Source organism: Rana temporaria, chromosome 10 (assembly GCF_905171775.1).
Source record: "Rana temporaria chromosome 10, aRanTem1.1, whole genome shotgun sequence".
In the NCBI taxonomy this organism is placed as follows: domain Eukaryota; kingdom Metazoa; phylum Chordata; class Amphibia; order Anura; family Ranidae; genus Rana; species Rana temporaria.
In genome coordinates, this window is record NC_053498.1 from 9,712,567 (window position 1) to 9,730,939 (window position 18,373).

At 45.4% G+C, this 18,373-nt stretch overlaps 1 protein-coding gene across 1 annotated transcript in view; it reads left to right on the forward strand.

Annotated features, from left to right (window-relative positions):
* Positions 1-18,373, forward strand: part of LOC120916156 — a 228,899-nt gene that overhangs the window by 32,414 nt on the left and 178,112 nt on the right. Inside the window, exons 14-22 of the mRNA XM_040326976.1 lie at positions 1,474-1,590; positions 4,230-4,354; positions 5,283-5,564; positions 5,678-5,803; positions 9,183-9,342; positions 15,981-16,085; positions 16,340-16,464; positions 17,758-18,039; positions 18,151-18,276. Of these exons, the coding sequence (XP_040182910.1) occupies positions 1,474-1,590; positions 4,230-4,354; positions 5,283-5,564; positions 5,678-5,803; positions 9,183-9,342; positions 15,981-16,085; positions 16,340-16,464; positions 17,758-18,039; positions 18,151-18,276 (1,448 nt within the window). The remainder of the gene's footprint in view (positions 1-1,473; positions 1,591-4,229; positions 4,355-5,282; positions 5,565-5,677; positions 5,804-9,182; positions 9,343-15,980; positions 16,086-16,339; positions 16,465-17,757; positions 18,040-18,150; positions 18,277-18,373) is intronic.

Below are 18,373 nucleotides of genomic sequence, written 5' to 3' on the forward strand. Positions count from 1 at the left end.
AAAAAACATAGGGGGGAGGGGAGTAAGAAGGACACAGGGAGCCGAAGGGGGGAATAAGAAGGACACAGGGAAGAAGGGGGGGGAGTAAAAAGAACATGGGGAGGGGGAGTAAAAAAACATAGGAGAGTAAAAAACATAGGGGGGGAGTAAGAAGGACACAGGGAGCAGGAGGGGGAAGTAAGAAGGACACAGGGAGGGGGAGGGGAGCAAGAAGGACCCAGGGAGGGGGAGGGGAGTAAGAAGGACACAGGGAGGGGGAGGGGAGTAAGAAGGACAGAGGGAGAGTGGGAGGGGAGTAAGAAGGACACGGGGAGGGGGAAGGGGAGCAAGAAGGACCCAGGGAGGGGAGGGGATTAAGAAGGACAGAGGGAGAGTGGGAGGGGAGTAAGAAGGACACATTGGGGGGGGGGTTGGGGGGCCTCCATGTCCATTTTGCTTGGAGCCCCCAAACTCCTTTAAACGGCCCTGGCTAAAACATGAATATTTTGTCCTACCTAAGTATCAATAAATAACGTTTTTACAGTGATGATTTCATTGTAATTTTCATAAACAATTCTTAAAAAATTTACTTGAACGGCATAGGCTGGGCTGAACAGCGGCTATGATACAGGATACTACACACTCCCAGGATCCCTCACACTCTCTGTAGCCAATTTATCATCTACAAGCAACGTGAATGTAACCGGACGTTGGGCATTTAAAGTGGACAAATTACATCCAGAGGATGCCAATGGAACTATAGGTGAGGTTAAAACTGCATCAGTAAAATACATATTCTCTAAACTAATTTAAAGGGAAAGTATTCTATATTTTTTGTGAGTTCTTACGGCCTCATACACACGATAGGTTAAACAGAGGACAAAGGTCTGATGGACCGTTTTCATCGGTCAAAACAGATCCTGTGTGGGCCCCATAGGTTATTTAACCATTGGTTAAAAAAAAGCCAACTTGTTTTAAATTTAACCTATGGATTCCTAACCGATGGGAAAAAAACAATCGTTAGTAGGCACAACCATCGGTTAAAAATCCACGTATGCTCAGAATCAAGTCGACGCATGCTTGGAAGCATTGAACTTCATTTTTTTCAGCACGTCGTTGTGTTTTACGTCACCGCGTTCTGACACAATCGTTTTTTTAACTGATGGTGTGTAGGCATGACGGACCATCAGTCAGCTTCATCGGTTAACCTAGGACAACGGTGCTTCAGACCGTTCTCATCGGATGAACTGATCGTGTGTACGAGGCTTAAGACAGTGCCATTGTTAGCTGAACCATCACAGTGATTACAGTCACATTAACAACACATTCTAAGAAAATAAGCTATAAAAAATAAAAGATTATCTTCAAAATGTTTTTAGAGGACACGTTGTGTGTCTTTCTTGGTCCTTACCCATTTCACCAAAACCAGAATGGGGTAGGTGGGTTAGCAGGCCGTTGTGTGTATCAATATTTAGTTATGTTTTTTCTTCCTAGATGATTCTACAGAAAATGAAAATTCTACGGACATTCCACCTGTTCCATTGACAACTACACCTGGACCATTCACCACACACACCACGACTAATACCACTCCTTTCATATTGTCTTCAGGTAACAGAAATATAAATGATCAACTATTCAAAGTAGTAACTATAAACTAGGCATGAGGAATCCTTAAAAACACAAGAGTCCTGAAACGCTGCAAAAACTGTGGGTCCAGGGCCGATCCTAGGCAGGGTGCATGGGGTGCTCCGCACCCAGGCGCCGCAGAGGTGGGGGCGCCGAAGCTCCAAAGTGCTCCCCTCCCTCCTCCTTGCCTGTGTCCAGAGGCGGAGCGCATGTAGTGGGTGCTGCAGTTCCCAATACCGCTTGCCCTCTCCGCTGGTAACTAACAAGAGCGCATACCTCCCGCTGTCCCCGGAATCCGGGCTGGGTACCACGGCGGAGCGTAGTACCGGAACACGTTCCGGTACTAGGCTCCACTATTTAATTCTGTCCGGTGTGCATGGAGCAGTCTCCTGTCTGCCCCGCCCCCTCTGCGTGTGTCAGCTCTTCTCCCATAGGCAGTGTGATGAGAGGCTTCTGGGTTGGCCGAAGCTGCTGCCAATCATCCTGTGCACTCCCAGAAATGCTCTATGAATGCCACCCTCCAAGTAACCAAAGATGCCATGTATGCCCCGCCCCCTGTAATGTGCTTCTGCTCCCAGCGCGCCCGAGCTACATGGATCTATTGGACAAGTACTGATCTATGGGGACACCTGCTGTGGGGGGCTCTGATGGGGGACACCTGCTGTGGGGGGCTCTGATGGGGGACACCTGCTGGGGGGCTCTGATGGGGGACACCTGCTGGGGGGGCTCTGATGGGGACACCTGTTGGGGGGCTTTGATGAGGGACACCTGCTGGGGGGGCTTTGGTGGGGGACACCTGCTGGGGGGGCTCTGATGGGAGACACCTGCTGAGGGGGGCTCTGATGGGAGACACCTACTGGGGGGGCTTTGATGGGGGACACCTGCTGGGGGGGGCTCTGATGGGAGACACCTGCTGGGGGGGCTCTGATGGGGGACACTAATGAAGACTTCTTAGGGGAGCATCTCTGTGTTTGAGTCGTAGCCAAAGAAACATTTGTAAATGGGAGGAGTTAGTAAGATGACCACGCCCATGTGGGGCACCAGAAATATTTCTGCACCCAGGCGCCTGTGACCCTAGGATCTGCCCTGTGTGGGTCATATAAAGAAATTATGTATAACAATCCGTGGCTAGTGGTGGATCAAGCCCAGTGCAGCTGACAAACACTGGAACAATGTGGAATAAGCAAAGAAAAACGATAAAGCAGCGCTCTGTAAGGCTAGATCCAGGGTCTGGTTGTCAAAGCAGGCAGTTCAGACCATATAAATGGATAAGAAAAATGTATTACATCATGGTTGAGTCAGATTATAACAAAAATAAAAGTAGATGTGTAAAACGATGGTGTAATTAGATAATGTGATAAACCAACGATACAACTGGTGACCTCAAAGCTTGAAAGGGTTAACAATCATCGGGAGGGCTTGCTGGTATAGCATGGGGGGCACCAGTGACCATGCTGGGGAAGATGAAAGTCCAGGAAGAAGAGGGATCTGCCTCTTCCTAGAACGGACTTTTATCTTCCCCAGCATGGTCACTGGCGCCCCCCATGCTATACCAGTGAGCATTACGGATGATTGCTAACCCCTTCAAGTATCTGCTTGTCCGTACCTATATGGATAAGCAGATACAATCTGGCAGGAAGCATGAATGAACTACCACGGCGCTCCACATCGCCGAGGTAGATCTTTGCAAATGACAAGCCGACAGCCTCAAAGGCTGCCGGATCTTTTAGTTTTCCATGCACAGAGCCCTGTTAATCAGTGACGTGGCCCAGCGGGGGGGGGGGGGGGGGCATGTTTTTTTCTAAATTGATGGCTAGCGTGTAGAGGGAGAAGAACCCCGCTAGTTGTCACAGCGGGGATCGGAAAGGTGCGGGAGCTGGTCCAGTCTTAACATGTTACGTGTTACACCCTGTTGTAATATTAATATATATGTGTAGGTATGTGTGGCACAATATATTGTATTGCATTACCATATTGACCAGGAATTCAGTTGAACTGTCCAAGCCAGCTGAATTCTAACATATCAAAGGGACAGCTGAAGACCCTTAGATGTGTTAATCTTATGCAAGACTACCTAGGAAGAATTTATTGATGGTAATTGGACTTGAGGGGTATTCATTCATGGGAACCATTTGGTTGACATGGAAGAACCCCTCCCTCCAGTGTGAGACCAGTATTTGAGACATTCAAGCTGCCATTCAGTCAGTCTTGTCACTCAGAATATTCTCTGTATATTCTCTGTATGAATATGGCACAGGTCTAGGAAAAGATGAGACTGTTGGATTTGTATCATCTGTGGAATTTGGACTTTATTCTGTATTGGAAGTCAAATAAATGCACTCTCTGGAAAGCCTGGTGTGTTGCTGCGGAAGAACATAACTTTTAGTCATCATACTAACACCTAAATATCAATTATCTAACCGGACTACACTATACATTTATATCACTACACACCCTGAATACAGGTGTAACACGTTACAAAAGGTGAACTTATCCTTTAAGTTGAACTCAAGGCAGATATAACATACAAAAATTAAGGCAGCCCCATGTTAAAAGTCAAAGGTATTCATTTATTTTCTTTTTTTTATATTGCATAACATGACGTTTAATCTTCGGTTTAGATCTCCTCTACCCATACGGATCCGCTATCGACATTATCAATCCAAGGGCACTTGATGGAGGATCTCCAATGATATTTTCTTCCAGACAAATCCCACTTTTTGGAAGATATTACTCTTATCTTTATGTAAGCATCATGATTGATATGTTTTACATATGCATTTTGAATTTCTGAAACATTCTTATAACATTAACACAAAACAATAATCTTACTATTTTGAAAGAAAGCTTCATTCTTTTTAATACTGTCCAGTGGTTATACACTAATTCAGGGATGGACTGGTCATCTGTATAACAGGGAGTTTCCCGGTGGGCTGATGGCTCAGTGGGCCAGCTTCAGTGACAGCGGACCACCGCCCCCTCCGCTCCTCTGTCTCCCCTTCCCCACAGCGCTCACCTCCTCTCCCTCCCCGCAACGTTCACCTCTCACCTCCTCTCCCTCCCCGCAGCGTTCACCTCCTCTCTCTCCCCGCAGCGTTCCCCTCCCCCATCTCCCCGCAGCATTCACCTCCTCTCCCTCTCGGCAGCATTTACCTCCTCTCCCTCCCCGCAGCGTTCACCTCCTCCCCCCCCCGCAGCATTCACTTCCTCTCCCTCCCCGCATCGTTCACCTCCTCTCCCTCCCCGCAGCGTTCACCTCCTCCCCCCCCTGCAGCATTCACCTCCTCTCCCTCCCCGCATCGTTCACCTCCTCTCCCTCCCCACAGCATTCACCTCCTTTCCCTCCCCGCAGCGTTCACCACCTCCATCTCCCTGCAGCGTTCACCTCCTCCATCTCCCCACAGCGTTAACCTCCCCCCGCAGCATTCACCTCCTCTCCCTCCCCGCAGCGTTCACCTCCTTCCCCTCCCCGCAGCTTTCACCTCCTCTCCCTGCCCGGCCGCCCACATTGGAGAAACCTGTCAGTGGGCCGGTCTGGATGAAGTCCAGGGCTAAATTTTTGTCCCAGTCCAGCTCTGCACTAATTTCTATGTATTGAGCAATTAGCTACCATTCCTGCACTGTATATTGCTGTGGGTGCAAAACAAAAATCTTCTCAATTTTCTCTTTAACAGGTGAATAATAATGGTCTGTTATCATTCAGCTCACCAATCAGTGAATATATACCACAAGCTCTTCCTGTTGCATTTGGAAACCCGTTCCTGGCTATCTTCTGGGCTGATATAGATAATAGATTAGCGGGTGATATATATTATCGTGAGAGCACCGATCCCGCTCTTCTGTCCCGGGCCACCTCCGATGTCAGAACTTACTTCCATGCCGGGAATTTCACAGCTCAGTGGGTGTTTGTGGCCACATGGCACCGAGTTCCGTATTATGAATCTTCAACAAACCGGGTAAAGAAAATACTATGGTGCCTTTTCTTTAAGTTGCAACAATGGCTGTTTTTTTAACCTTTGAGATGTCTTTTAGAGGTTTATTCTTGAGCAATTCTTTGTTGTATTTACAGGTGAACACATTCCAGGCTGTCCTGACCACCGATGGCAATCAGACCTTCCTTCTGTACAATTATGATGATATTCAGTGGCCGAGCATTTATGCCTATGGTCACTACCAACATGGACCTTTGACCTTGGTGAGCATTTATCTTTATGCCTAAACTACAAGTTTTTTAATTCAAAAATTTGTAAAAATAAATTCAGTGGTCAAGTATACATGTGAACAGGCATGTACTGGCCATTGGGACTACAGGGAGTTCCCGGCGGGCCGATGGCTCAGTGGGCCGGTTTCGGTGACATCCTGTCAAAGTAATGGCTGCGCGGCCGAATAATTTGAGCACCGCTGTACTGCCTATAAGAGAAATAAAGTAGAACTGCTAATGGCCAGTGTATAGGGGGGGCTTGGGTGGCCATCAAGGTTGGCTGGCCGGGGGGGTGGGTTTGTCTGGAGAGACCTTTCATCCGCACTGCCCATCACCTCACTTCTTAGTGTGCAAACCCAGGTCAGCTTCAGCGCCGCTGCATTGCTGAAAGGCAGCCAATGGCTGTGCAGCAATGCCGTTTTCTGAAATTCCAGCCAATGAGGCTGAAGCAATGGTCCTGCATGTCGTTAGCCCCCCCTGCTTCACTTGTTTTTGTGCGTGTTTGCAAAATTAAAGTGGGCTGGTCTGGATGAAGTCCAGGGCCAAATTTTTGTCCCAGTCCAGCCCTGCATGTGAATGAATGGTTCCTACATGTTTTTGAATTCACCCAGAGGTCTGAAAGAAGGGTCATTTCATGAGCTAAGCACTATAAAGTAACACAGGTGCAAATGGCGATCACATGGCTTTATTTATCTACTGAGCTATTGTTCACTATGTTAGCAATTACATGTTTCTTTCTTATTGAGCAGATCTCTCTATTCCTAAATTATACGTTTTTGAATTCACTCAGGGATTTTAAAGAAGTATCATTTCATGAGATAAGCACTGTGAGGAAACACATTTACAAGCTGTGATCACATGGCTGTGTTTATCACTGGACCAACGGGTAACCGTGTTATTGATGACATTGTGATCAATGGCTTTGTTCAAAAACAAAGCCATGTAAACAGTCCATTGCTTTGTTTATAAACGGTTGCATGGAAATCTGAAGTGTAGGCACGGGCTGCTTACTGTTACCGGCGGAAGAGAACCAGACGGCGGTGAAGACCTGCACTCCCCCCCGCCCCCGCCGAAGACGTCGAATGAGAAGACCGGGAGACCGCTGTAAAAGAGCTAAAGAAGAAAGCGCCCCCCTCCCGGCGGAAGAGAACCAGACGGCGGTGAAGACCTGCACATCCCCCCCCAGAAGACATCGAAGAAGCAGCCCCCCCTCGTAAAAGAGCTAAAGAAGAGAGGGGGGCCCCCGAAGCTGACAAATAAATTACTTTAATAACCCTGTGTCGTGTTTTTTATTTACATTTTTTTTTTCCACCAGGTGAATGGGTAGGGGTACGATGTACCCCATACTCATTCACATAGGGTGGGGGGCCGGCATCTGGGGCCCCTCTTATTAAAGGGGGCTCCCGGATTCCGATAAGCTCCCCTCCCGCAGACCCCGACAACCAACAGCCAGGGTTGTCGGGAAGAGGCCCTGTCCTCATCAACATGGGGACAGGTGCTTTGGGGCATGTGGCCTGGCACGGTTAAGTTAAGGAGGGGGGGCGCTCGCCCGTCCCCACCCCTTTCCTGACCGGCCGGGCTTCTGCTCGGATACGGGTCTGGTATAGATTTTGGGGGACCCCCCCCACGCCGGTTTTTCGGTGCAGGGGGTGTCTCCTTAAAATCCATAGCAGACCCAAGCACCTGGTATGCTCCTGTAGGGGGGACCCAATGCCGGTTTTTTAGTTGAAATTTGGCGTGGAGTTCCTCCTCAAGATTCATACCAAACGCAGTTGACACAGTGCACTGCGGTTACCTGCGGTTATTTGCCTATAGCTGCGGGATTTCGCAGCTGGACGCATCCAGTTCTATTTTTTCTATCCGCACAAAACCACGGGGAAAAACATCGCAGGTAACCGTAGTGTGTGAATGATGTCATAGGAAAGAATTGCGTGCTTCTAACTGCGGTAAAATCCGCAGCTAAAAGCACCATTCTATCTGTCCGTCTGAAAGGGGCCTAAGATCAAACCTTATTCATGCAAACAGATGCTTAAAGCAGAGTTCCATTAATTCTTTTTAATTAAAAGTCAGCAGCTACAAATACTACAGCTGCTGACTTTTAACATATGGACACTTACCTGTCCTGGGCGCCCGCGATGTCGGGTCCCAAAGCCGATTTGTCCCTCGGCTCTTGGGTGCTCCCGCTGCCATCTTCGGTAAGGGAATCAGGAATCACTTCCTGGTTCCCTACTTCGCATGTGCGAGTCGCGCTGCGCGATCCCACTGGTCCCTGCTGTCTTCTGGGACCTGTGCGTTTCCCAGAAGACAACGGGGGGATGGAGGAGGCACCGGACGTGGCGTAGATAGCCGCGGGTGGCTCGGCTTTTTATGCCCGGAAGTGGGAGCAAAATACCTGTATTAGACAGGTATCTACTCCCCCCCTCCCCCGTGAAAGGTGCCTAATGTGACATCGGAGGGGAAGAGGATTCCGAAAAGCGGAAGTTCTATTTTTGGGTGGAACTCCTCTTTATCGTCCAATCTCATCGACCCCTAGGCATTTTATGGACTGTTAAAATTTTACCCAAATTTTGCCATATTTGCCAAAATTTCAGCAAAACCTCCTAAATTAAGATAATAATTGGGGTGCGAAGTGTAAGAATAATATGCCAAAGGCAGAATTTACTATACAGGGTGGGCCATTTATATGGATACACCTTAATAAAATGGGAATGATTGGTGATATTAACTTCCTGTTTGCGGCACATTAGTATATATAAGGGGGGAAACTTTTCAAGATGGGTGGTGACCGTGGTGGCCATTTTGAATCCAACTTTTGTTTTTGGTGTATCCATATAAATGGTCCACCCTGTACATTTCTCTGCCCACCATCAAGGTTTATTATCTAAAATGTTTTGAGACATTTGGATAGGAGAACAGTTGAAATGACTAGTTAGTTACCTTTTGAAGAACTTCACACTTTTTTCACCCTGTGATGTGGCAGGGTGTAAAATAAAGGACCCTTAGTTGTACTCCTTTTGAAGAGATTACGAGAATCACAACAATGAAATACAATAATCAATAATGTTCGACTTTCAACTGTTTTATTTTCCCTTTGACTATATTGGGTTACAAGGCCTAGGGTGATGGTTGATTATTGAGAATAATGAAACCTTTGTGCCATAAACACATCTTACAATGTGTTTTTTTTTAAGTTACATTTTATTTCCATACCACCAAAGTCACTTTGCTGGTCAAAAACATGGACTTGTTGTCCTTCTTGAGTAGATTCTGATTTGATTAGAATTGAGTTGAGTTCTTAAATAGAGTTTATACAGTGACGATTTCAGGGTAGTTTGCATAGCCAACTCTTTAAAAATGTTTTTGAACTACATAGGCTGGACTGAACAGCGGCTATGATACCGGATACTACACACTCCCAGGATCCCTCACACCCTCCATCGCCAATTTATCATCTACAAGCAACGTCAATGTAACCGGACGTTGGGCATTTAAAGTGGACAAATTACATCCAGAGGATGTCAATGGAAATATAGGTGAGATTCCACTACTTTTAACCCTGTGCTAATAAAATAAACATTATCTGAGCAAATCTGAAGTACCGTATATACTTGAGTATAAGCCGAGTTTTTCAGCACATTCTTTTGTGCTGAAAAAGGCCTCCTCTCGGCTTATACTCGAGTCACCTTTTTGCGCCTGATCTCCAGAATTTGGAGACTCGGTACCGGCCGGCCATAGATCCCCTGGACCCCAAACTTGGCACACATGTAGCCCTCATTTATTCTCTAAGTTTGTTGTCTGGGGGACCTACAGCTGGGGAGCACCAATTTATCAAAGCCAGACACCCCTTCCATAGACTCCCATGTTAAACGTCAGTCTAGTCATGGGCACAGTGAGGCATGGGCACAGTGAGGCATGGACACAGTGAGGCATGGGCACAGTGATGCATGGGGCATGGGCACAGTGAGGCATGGACACAGTGAGGCATGGACACAGTGAGGCATGCACATGGACACAGTGAGGCAAAGCGAGGCACAGTGAGGCACAGTGAGGCACAGTGAGGCACAGTGAGGCACAGTGAGGCATGCAGATGGACACCCTAGGCGTATACTTGAGTCAATACGTTGTCCCAGTTTTTTGTGGTAAAACCTTTTGACTTCACAGCCATTTCACTACTGCGCCTGCGCAAAGCGCGCTGTGCATTCTACTTGGTCGGGCACCGACTTTCTGAGGGGCGGTGCCACATCGCCGTCTCCCGGAAGTGGGAAAGAGTACCTGTCAAAAACAGATACCTGTTCCCACCTCCATCCTGAAAGGTACCAAATATGGCACCAGAGGTGGGGGGGAAGCAGATCAGTGGAAGTTCCACTTTTGGGTGGAGCTCCACTTTAAGTTACTTTCTGTATGGTGTTTTTATTTTTAATGAGCTTCTGATTTATTTTATGAAATGTAAATATATATGGGTTAGACTTTAAATTTGGGGTAGATTAGATACTACATTTAATCCACCTACTTGCTTTACAGCTTTGGGTATATCAGCCACATAGGAAGTACATTGTTTTAACCAGGTGGTCAACTTATAGCGTTAGGGCCCTTTCACACATTCGGATCAGACCAGATGCAAAATATTAGCACACTCATTTTACCAAAAAGCTGATATACTTTACAAGAGAATATACTGTATATTTTCTTTAAGATTAAAAAGAATACACATAGCCATTGTTAGCTCCACCATGTAAGTAATTACAGTTATAATAATAACACCTTTCAAGGAAAGTCAGCTATTTAAAAGGAATATTTGCTAAATATTTTCAGAAAACATAACATTTGTCTTTTTTGGTTCTAGCCTGTTCACCAAGACTGAAATGGGGTAGTTGGGTTAGGAGGCCACTGTGTGTACAAATATTAAGGTATATTTTTTCCTCCTAGATAATTCGACAGAAAATGAAAATTCAACGGACTCTCCATTGACAACCACGCCTGGACCATTCTCCACACGCTCCACAACTAATACCTCTCCTTTTATACTGTCTTCAGGTAATAGAAAGTCTTGAGCAACTATTCAAATTAGTTTAAACTAGACACCTTTATACGACAAACCGAGCAGGTTCTGGGAAAGGTAGGGATTTTCGGGGAGTCACTAAGTGGAGATCCACTTAGGGTTAAAGTTCATAGGTCAAAGGTTACTTAGGGTTAGGGTTTAGGGTTTTCCCTTGAAGAACAAGGCTAAGACTCAAGCCCTGTACACACGGGCCAGAATCTCATCAGGAAAAAACCCTTGTTTTTCCTGACGAGATTCTTAGCAAGAATCTCTTGCCGCCCGAGCGTACAGACACTTCTTTCAAAAGAACTGCGGTTCTTTTGAAAGGCAAGAACGCAGTGACGTCATCGCGTACGACGAGCATGCGCTCGTCACATTCGATGCCGTTGCCGCCATCTTGCTGCACCCTACCTATGCCTAGGAAGCTACCGCACCTGCGTCAAAGTCATTTCAAGCATGCGTGGGTTTCCAACGCGACAGGTAAGTATACACACTCTCGGGTTTCTCGGCAGGAAAACACTGCCAAGAATCACAACGAGAAAATAGAGAGCAGGTTCTTAGAGATTTTAGGCAGTTTTCTTGACGAGAAACCCAAAAGCCTCGTACACACGCTCGGTTTACTCGGCAAGAAAGCTCTGCCAGCAGTTTTCTTGCTGGTTCTTGCCGGGTAAACCGAGCGTGTGTACGAGGCTTTAGGGATTGGAATAGGGACCTCCCCCAAAGGTCAGGAGGCGGATCCCAGGGGTCAAAGGTCAAGAGGCGTGGGACAAAGTGTACCGCCTACCCCAACTAAGTCGTGCCAATGAACACGTTGGGGAATCCTTAGATCCTCTCATGGATATATGATCTTCAAAGAATCCTACGCTTCAGCTGCTCCAACAGATCCTGTCTTCACCTATGATGCCAAGACTATGATGGAAGCATAGGCAGTGGTTGTAATTGTCTGGTTCTAGCAATGGGATCATTTGCTGCTGAGGAGAATCTGGAAAATGTGGATAACAATGCAGCAGATTTGGGCGAATGGCTGGAGGAGCAGAATATTCCATGTTACTCTCCTCCAGTACAAATTTATATTTGCTGTATAGGTTATGAAGCTTTGTTTATAATATTTTTTTGGTATTTTTTTAATATTTATATATTTATATATTTAAATATATTTTATAATTATTATTATATATTGTTTTCCCATGAAACATCGCAAAGACATCTGCAGTATTTTCAAGATTACTATAAAATGAACACCAATTAGTGAACTCCACAACCATCAATACAAAATTGTAACACTAAAACTTACCATTTACACCATGGTGGGTGTCTACAACTTTAGAACTTTAAAGAGGAAATGCAGTCTGCTCACATAGTTTGAAATAAAAAGATCTTTGGCGTTCTGAAGCTTCCCTCTAACCACTTTGCATATTATTTTATATACTGTGATTCGAACAGTCAAAATTAAGTCTTCTGTCCTGCCAGGGCAGCGAAAATATCAGGAATGGATGGAGAAAAATAAAAATCCATTGCCAGGTTAAACAGTTCCATATATCCATTGGCCCGGATTCACAGACATCGGTGCATATTTATGCCGCCGTAGCGTATCTCTTTTACGCTACGCCGGCACAGCGCACAGAGGCAAGCGCTGGATTCACAAAGCACTTGCTCCCACTCGCTGTTAAAGATACACTGGGTTTCCTCGGCGTAAGCCAGCGTAGATGGAAGTGGGCGTGAACCATGCTAATGAGGCGTGACCCCATGCAAATGATGGGCCAAGCGTCATAGAAGTATTTAAAACGAACGGCGCATGCGCCGTCCCATGGCCGCATCCCAGTGCGCATGCTCAGAATCACGTCGGAACAACTGCCTAAGATACGTCGATTCACTGCCTACGACGTGAACGTAACCCATGCCTAGTCATATTCACGTACAACGTAAACGACAAACGATACGACGGCTTGTGTTCCCTGGTCCATACCTTTGCATGAGTTGCGCCTATATGGGAAATAACTTCACGCCGGACATACGACTTACGCAAACCGCGTATATGATGCGCCGGGCGCAACTACGTTTGTGAATCGGCGTATCTGCCTCATTTGCATAGAAAATCTATGGGAGCGGCAAATGCGCCCAGCGTAAATATGCGCCCACGATACGACGGCGTAGGCAAGTTACGTCGGTCGTAGGAAGCCTATTTTCTGGCGTATCCAGTTTTGTGGGCACGGCGCACAGATACGACGGCGCATAGTAACACTTACGCGGCGTATCTCGAGATCCGTCGGCGTAAGTGCTTTGTGAATCCGGGCCAGTGTATCTGTGTGTTTAGCTCTTTGACTGGTGTCTAGTTGGAGTTTAGAGGATCAGACTGACACAATTATGTTTGTAAGTCAAAGTTTTGCATTAAATTTCGTTTTTTTTTAAATGCATAAAATGATGTTTGATCTTTGCTTTAGGTCTCCTCTACCCATACGGATCCGCTATCGACAATATCAATCCAAAGGATCTTGATGGAGGATCTCCAGTGATATTTTCTTCCAGACAAATCCCACTTTTTGGAAGATATTACTATTATCTTTATGTAAGCTTGATATTTTTTACACATGTATTTTGAAATTATTTTCTGAAAAGTTCTTCTAAAACGAACAAAATAACAATACTTTTCGATCTTGAAAGAAGGCTTCATTCTTATTAATACTATCCAGTGGTTATACACTCATGTCTATGTAGTACGTAATTAGCTACCATTCCTGTACTGTATGTTGCTATGGGTGCAAAAAAAAATCTTTTCAATTTTCTCTTTCACAGGTGAATAATAATGGTCTGTTATCCTTCCGCTCACCAATCAGTCAATATACACCACAAGCTCTTCCTGTTGCATTTGGAAACCCGTTCCTGGCTATCTTCTGGACAGATGTAGATAATAGAGTAACGGGTGATATATATCACCGTGAGAGCACTGATCCCGCTCTTCTGTCCCGGGCCACCTCGGATATCAGAACTTATTTCCATGCCGTGAATTTCACAGCTCAGTGGGCGTTTGTGGCCACATGGCACCAGGTTGTGTATTTTGGATCTTCAACCAACCGGGTAAAGATATTACTATGATTCATTTTTCTTTAAGTTACAGCAATTGTTGTTTTCTAAATTTTAAAATGTATTTTTCGGAGGTTTCGCCTTGAACATTTAATTGTTGCATTGACAGGTGAACACATTTCAGACTGTCCTGACCACCGATGGCAATCAGACCTTCCTTCTGTACAATTATGAAGATATTCAGTGGCCAAGTATTTATGCAAATGGTTCCTACCAATATGGACCTTTGTCATTGGTGAGCATTTCTCTTTATGCCTAAGCTATAAGTTTTTGGCAAATGTCAAAGAAGATATTCCCGTAGTCGCTCGCTGTATCACTCGGCCCCGCCCCTCGGCGCACCGCGTCACTGGATGTGATTGACAGCAGCGCCAGCCAATGGCTGCGCTGCTCTCAATCCATCCGCGCTAGCCAATCAGCGGCCAGGCTGAGCGGCGAAGAGGATTTCTGGACCGCGCGGGACTTTCGAGGGGTCAGGTAAGTATAACGGGGCCTGGGGGGGGGGGGGGACAACATCAGATGTTTTTTCACCTTAATGCGAAGATTGCCGACGGAGCTGACATTTTCCCCTCGGCATGTCTTCCGGGTTCACAGGCTCTCGTGCTGTGAGTGGCCGGAGCCGCGATGACGTCATACCCGTGCATGTGTGCGGGAGTCTTCTTTCCAGCAAGGGTTCGGCAGCATCCGCCGGACCTTTAGCCAGACCTACAGAGCGCAGGCGCCGCTGACGTCAGCGGATGCATGCAAGGTGAATAGCATGAAGATTTTCATTTTACCTACAGGTAAGTCTTATTGTCGGCTTACCTGTAGGTAAAAATGTTAAAAAGTGGTATACAACCACTTTAAGTAAATAAAGTTTACACAGTGATAATTTCAGTGTAATTTGCATAGACAATTCTTTAAAATAAATCTTGAACCACACAGGCCGGGCTGAACAGCGGCTATGATACCGGATACTACACACTTCCAGGATCCCTCACACTCTCCATCGCCAATTTATCATCTACAAGCAACGTCAATGTGACCGGACGTTGGGCATTTAAAGTGGACAAACTGCATCCAGAAGACGTCAATGGAAATATAGGTGAGGTTCCATAAAATATAACCCTGTGGTAATAATTGGTAATAAAATAAATACTATTATCTTACCAATGATATAACTATGGTACTTTCAACAAAGTTTTTTTGCTTTGTTTTTTTGTGAACATACATTAATACACACGGTCGGAAATTCCGACAACAAATGTTCGATGGGAGCTTGTTGTCGGAAATTCCGACCGTGTGTAGGCTCCATCGGACATTTGCTGTCGGAATTTCCGACAACAAAAATTTGAGAACTGGTTCCCAAATTTTCCGACAACAAAAAGTTTTGTCGGAAATTCCGAGCGCGTGTACACAATTCCGCACAAAATTCCACGCATGCTGGGAATCAAGCAAAAGAGCCGCACTGGCTATTGAATTTTTCGGGGTCATCGTATGTGTTGTACGTCACCGCGTTCTTGACGTTCGCAATTTCCGACAACATTTGTGTGACCGTGTGTATGCAAGACAAGTTTGAGCCAACATCCATCGTAAAAAAAATCCACGGTTTTGTTGTCCGAATGTCCGGCATAAGAGTTGTTTTTGCAGAGTTTACTTCTATTTACTTTTGGTACGGTGTTTCTATTTTAATTCTTCTGTTTTATTGTATAACATTTTTATATTTAAAGCGGAGCTCCACCCTAAAGTGGAACTCACGCTGATCGGACCGTTTGTCCGTCTGCATCCGATCCATTCCGCCGGACGGAAGAAAAATAGGTTTTCTTCCGTTCGCAAAAGCGGATCCCGACGGACGCGGGTGGTCGCCGACGTTAGCGGATGCTCCATCCGCTAATGGACACGATTCCATAGGGATTCATTACAAGTCCCTAAACGGACTTGTAATGAATGGACGAGCGGAGCGGACGTCTGAAAGGGGCCTTAATCCTTGCCCATTTTACCAAACCAGAATGAGATAGGTGAGTTAGGAGGCCGCTGTGTGTACAAATGTTTAGGAATGTTTTTTTTTCTTCCTAGATAATTCTACAGGAAGTGGAAATTCCACTGACATTCCATTGACTACAACTGGACCATTCACCACACGCACCACAACCGTTACCTCTCCTTTCATATTGTCTTCAGGTAACACAAATTTGAATGAAACTTTTTAAATAGTGAAAAACCAGGCATGAGGGATCCTGAGATCTTCTCATTGATACACGATCTGCAATGAATCTTCAACTGCTCCAATAGATTCTGTGCAAAATTGTCCACCATGCAGGAAGCTGAGGCTAGAGCATCGTGTTGGCACATTTATTCTTCTATTTCAATGGTTATATTGTAGATACAGTGTATTCTTGGATGGGAAAGTAAGTTATGATTCTTCCTTTTATCAGATCTGCTCTACCCATATGGATCTGCAATTGATATTAGCAGTCCAAAGACAGATGATGGAGGATCTCCGAGAATATTTCCATCCAGGAACATCCCACTATTTGGGAGAAATTACTCTTATCTCTACGTGAGTACACTGTTTAACCGCTTCAGCCCCAGAAGATTTGGCTGCCCAATGAACAGGCAATTTTTTGCGATACGGCACTGCGTCGCTTTAACTGACAATTGCGCGGTTGTGCGACGTGGCTCCCAAACAAAATTGACTTCCTTTTTTTCCCACAAATGGAGCTTTCTTTTGGTGGTATTTGATCACCTCTGTGGTTTTTATTTTTTGCGCTATAAACCAAAAAACAGCAAAAATTAAAAAAAAAAACACATTGGCCTGGATTCACGTAACACTTACGCGGCGTATCTCGAGATACGCTGCGTAAGTGTTAATGTGCGCCGTTGTATCTATGCGCCGTGTCCATAGAACTAGATACGCCTGAAAATAGGCTTCCTCCGACCGACGTAACTTTCCTACGCTGGCGTATCTTGGGCGCATATTTACGCTGGCCGCCTCATTGCAAATATGCAAATGAGGGAGCGTAAAGTTAAGCATCATAAAGCAGGTGTAAGTCATGTTAAGGTATGGACCAGGGAACAGCTGTCGTATTTTACGTTGTTTACGTAGTAGTACGTGAATAGGGCTGGGCGTCACGGTTCATTTAAATGGATCATGCCCACTTCCACCTACTTTGAATTAGGCCGGCTTACGCCTAGGAATTTACGTTACGCCGGCGCAACGTTGGGAGCAAGTGCTTTGTGAATACTGTGCTCGCCGCTCTGCGCTACGTCGGCATAACTATGCGCCAAGGTATGTGAATCCAGGCCAATATCTTTTACTTTTTTCTATAGTAAATATCCCAATTAAAAAAAAATAAATTATATTTTTTTCCTCACTTTATTTTGGCAAATAAATCATAACAAGCGTATATTGATTGGTTTGCGTAAAAGATATAGCGTCTACAAACTATGGGAAAGATTTATGGTATTTATATGGCGTTTTAATTTTTTTTACTTGTAATGGCGGCCACATGCATCGGGTTACCTGCCGTGCAGGGGTGGCGCTCGTGCCTCTGGTGTGCCCTCTGGTGACTCTCCTGGGCGAAGCCGTATATATACGTGATTTCACCCAGGAGAGCCATTCTGCCGCAGTATATCTGCGTGAGACGGTCGGGAACCGGCTAAATAAAATCTCTTTCTACAAACATTTTACATTTTCAAACAACCGCCATTTCAAAATGGGACTTCACCCATAGAAATTCTGTTCTCAGGCCATACACCCAGTTCCCTTTTTAGGAAATTAGATACCGTTCCTTAAATAAAAATGATACATTGATATATAAAACAGTTTTCTTCTCAATTTTCTCCTTCACAGGTGAATAATAATGGTCTGTTATCATTTGCATCATCAATCAGTCAATTTACACCACAACCTCTTCCTGTTGCTTATGGAAACCCGTTCCTGGCTATCTTCTGGGCTGATATAGATAATAGATTAGCGGGTGATATATATTATCGTGAGACCACAGATCCCGCTCTTCTGTCCCGGGCCACCTCCGATATCAGAACTTACTTCCATGCTGTGAATTTCACAGCTCAGTGGGTGTTTGTAGCCACATGGCACCGAGTTGCCTATTATGGATCTTCAACACACAAGGTGAGGATACTACCATCATGCCTTTTTCAATTTGCAACAATGGCTGTTTTCAAACCTTAACCTTTTTTTTTTGGGTGATTAGTCTTGAACAATCAATTTCTGTATTTACAGGTGAACACCTTCCAGACCGTCCTGAGCACAGATGGTAATCAAACCTTCCTTTTGTACAATTATGAAGATATCCAGTGGCCGAGTATGTCTGGAAATGGTTCCTCTTGGGTTGGACCTTTGGCATTGGTGAGCAGATTAAACAACAGTCTTCAACAACAAGTTTAACAATTCATTGGAGACTTTTGCAATCCGAGGTTCCACTGTATACCCCGTAAATAAACCA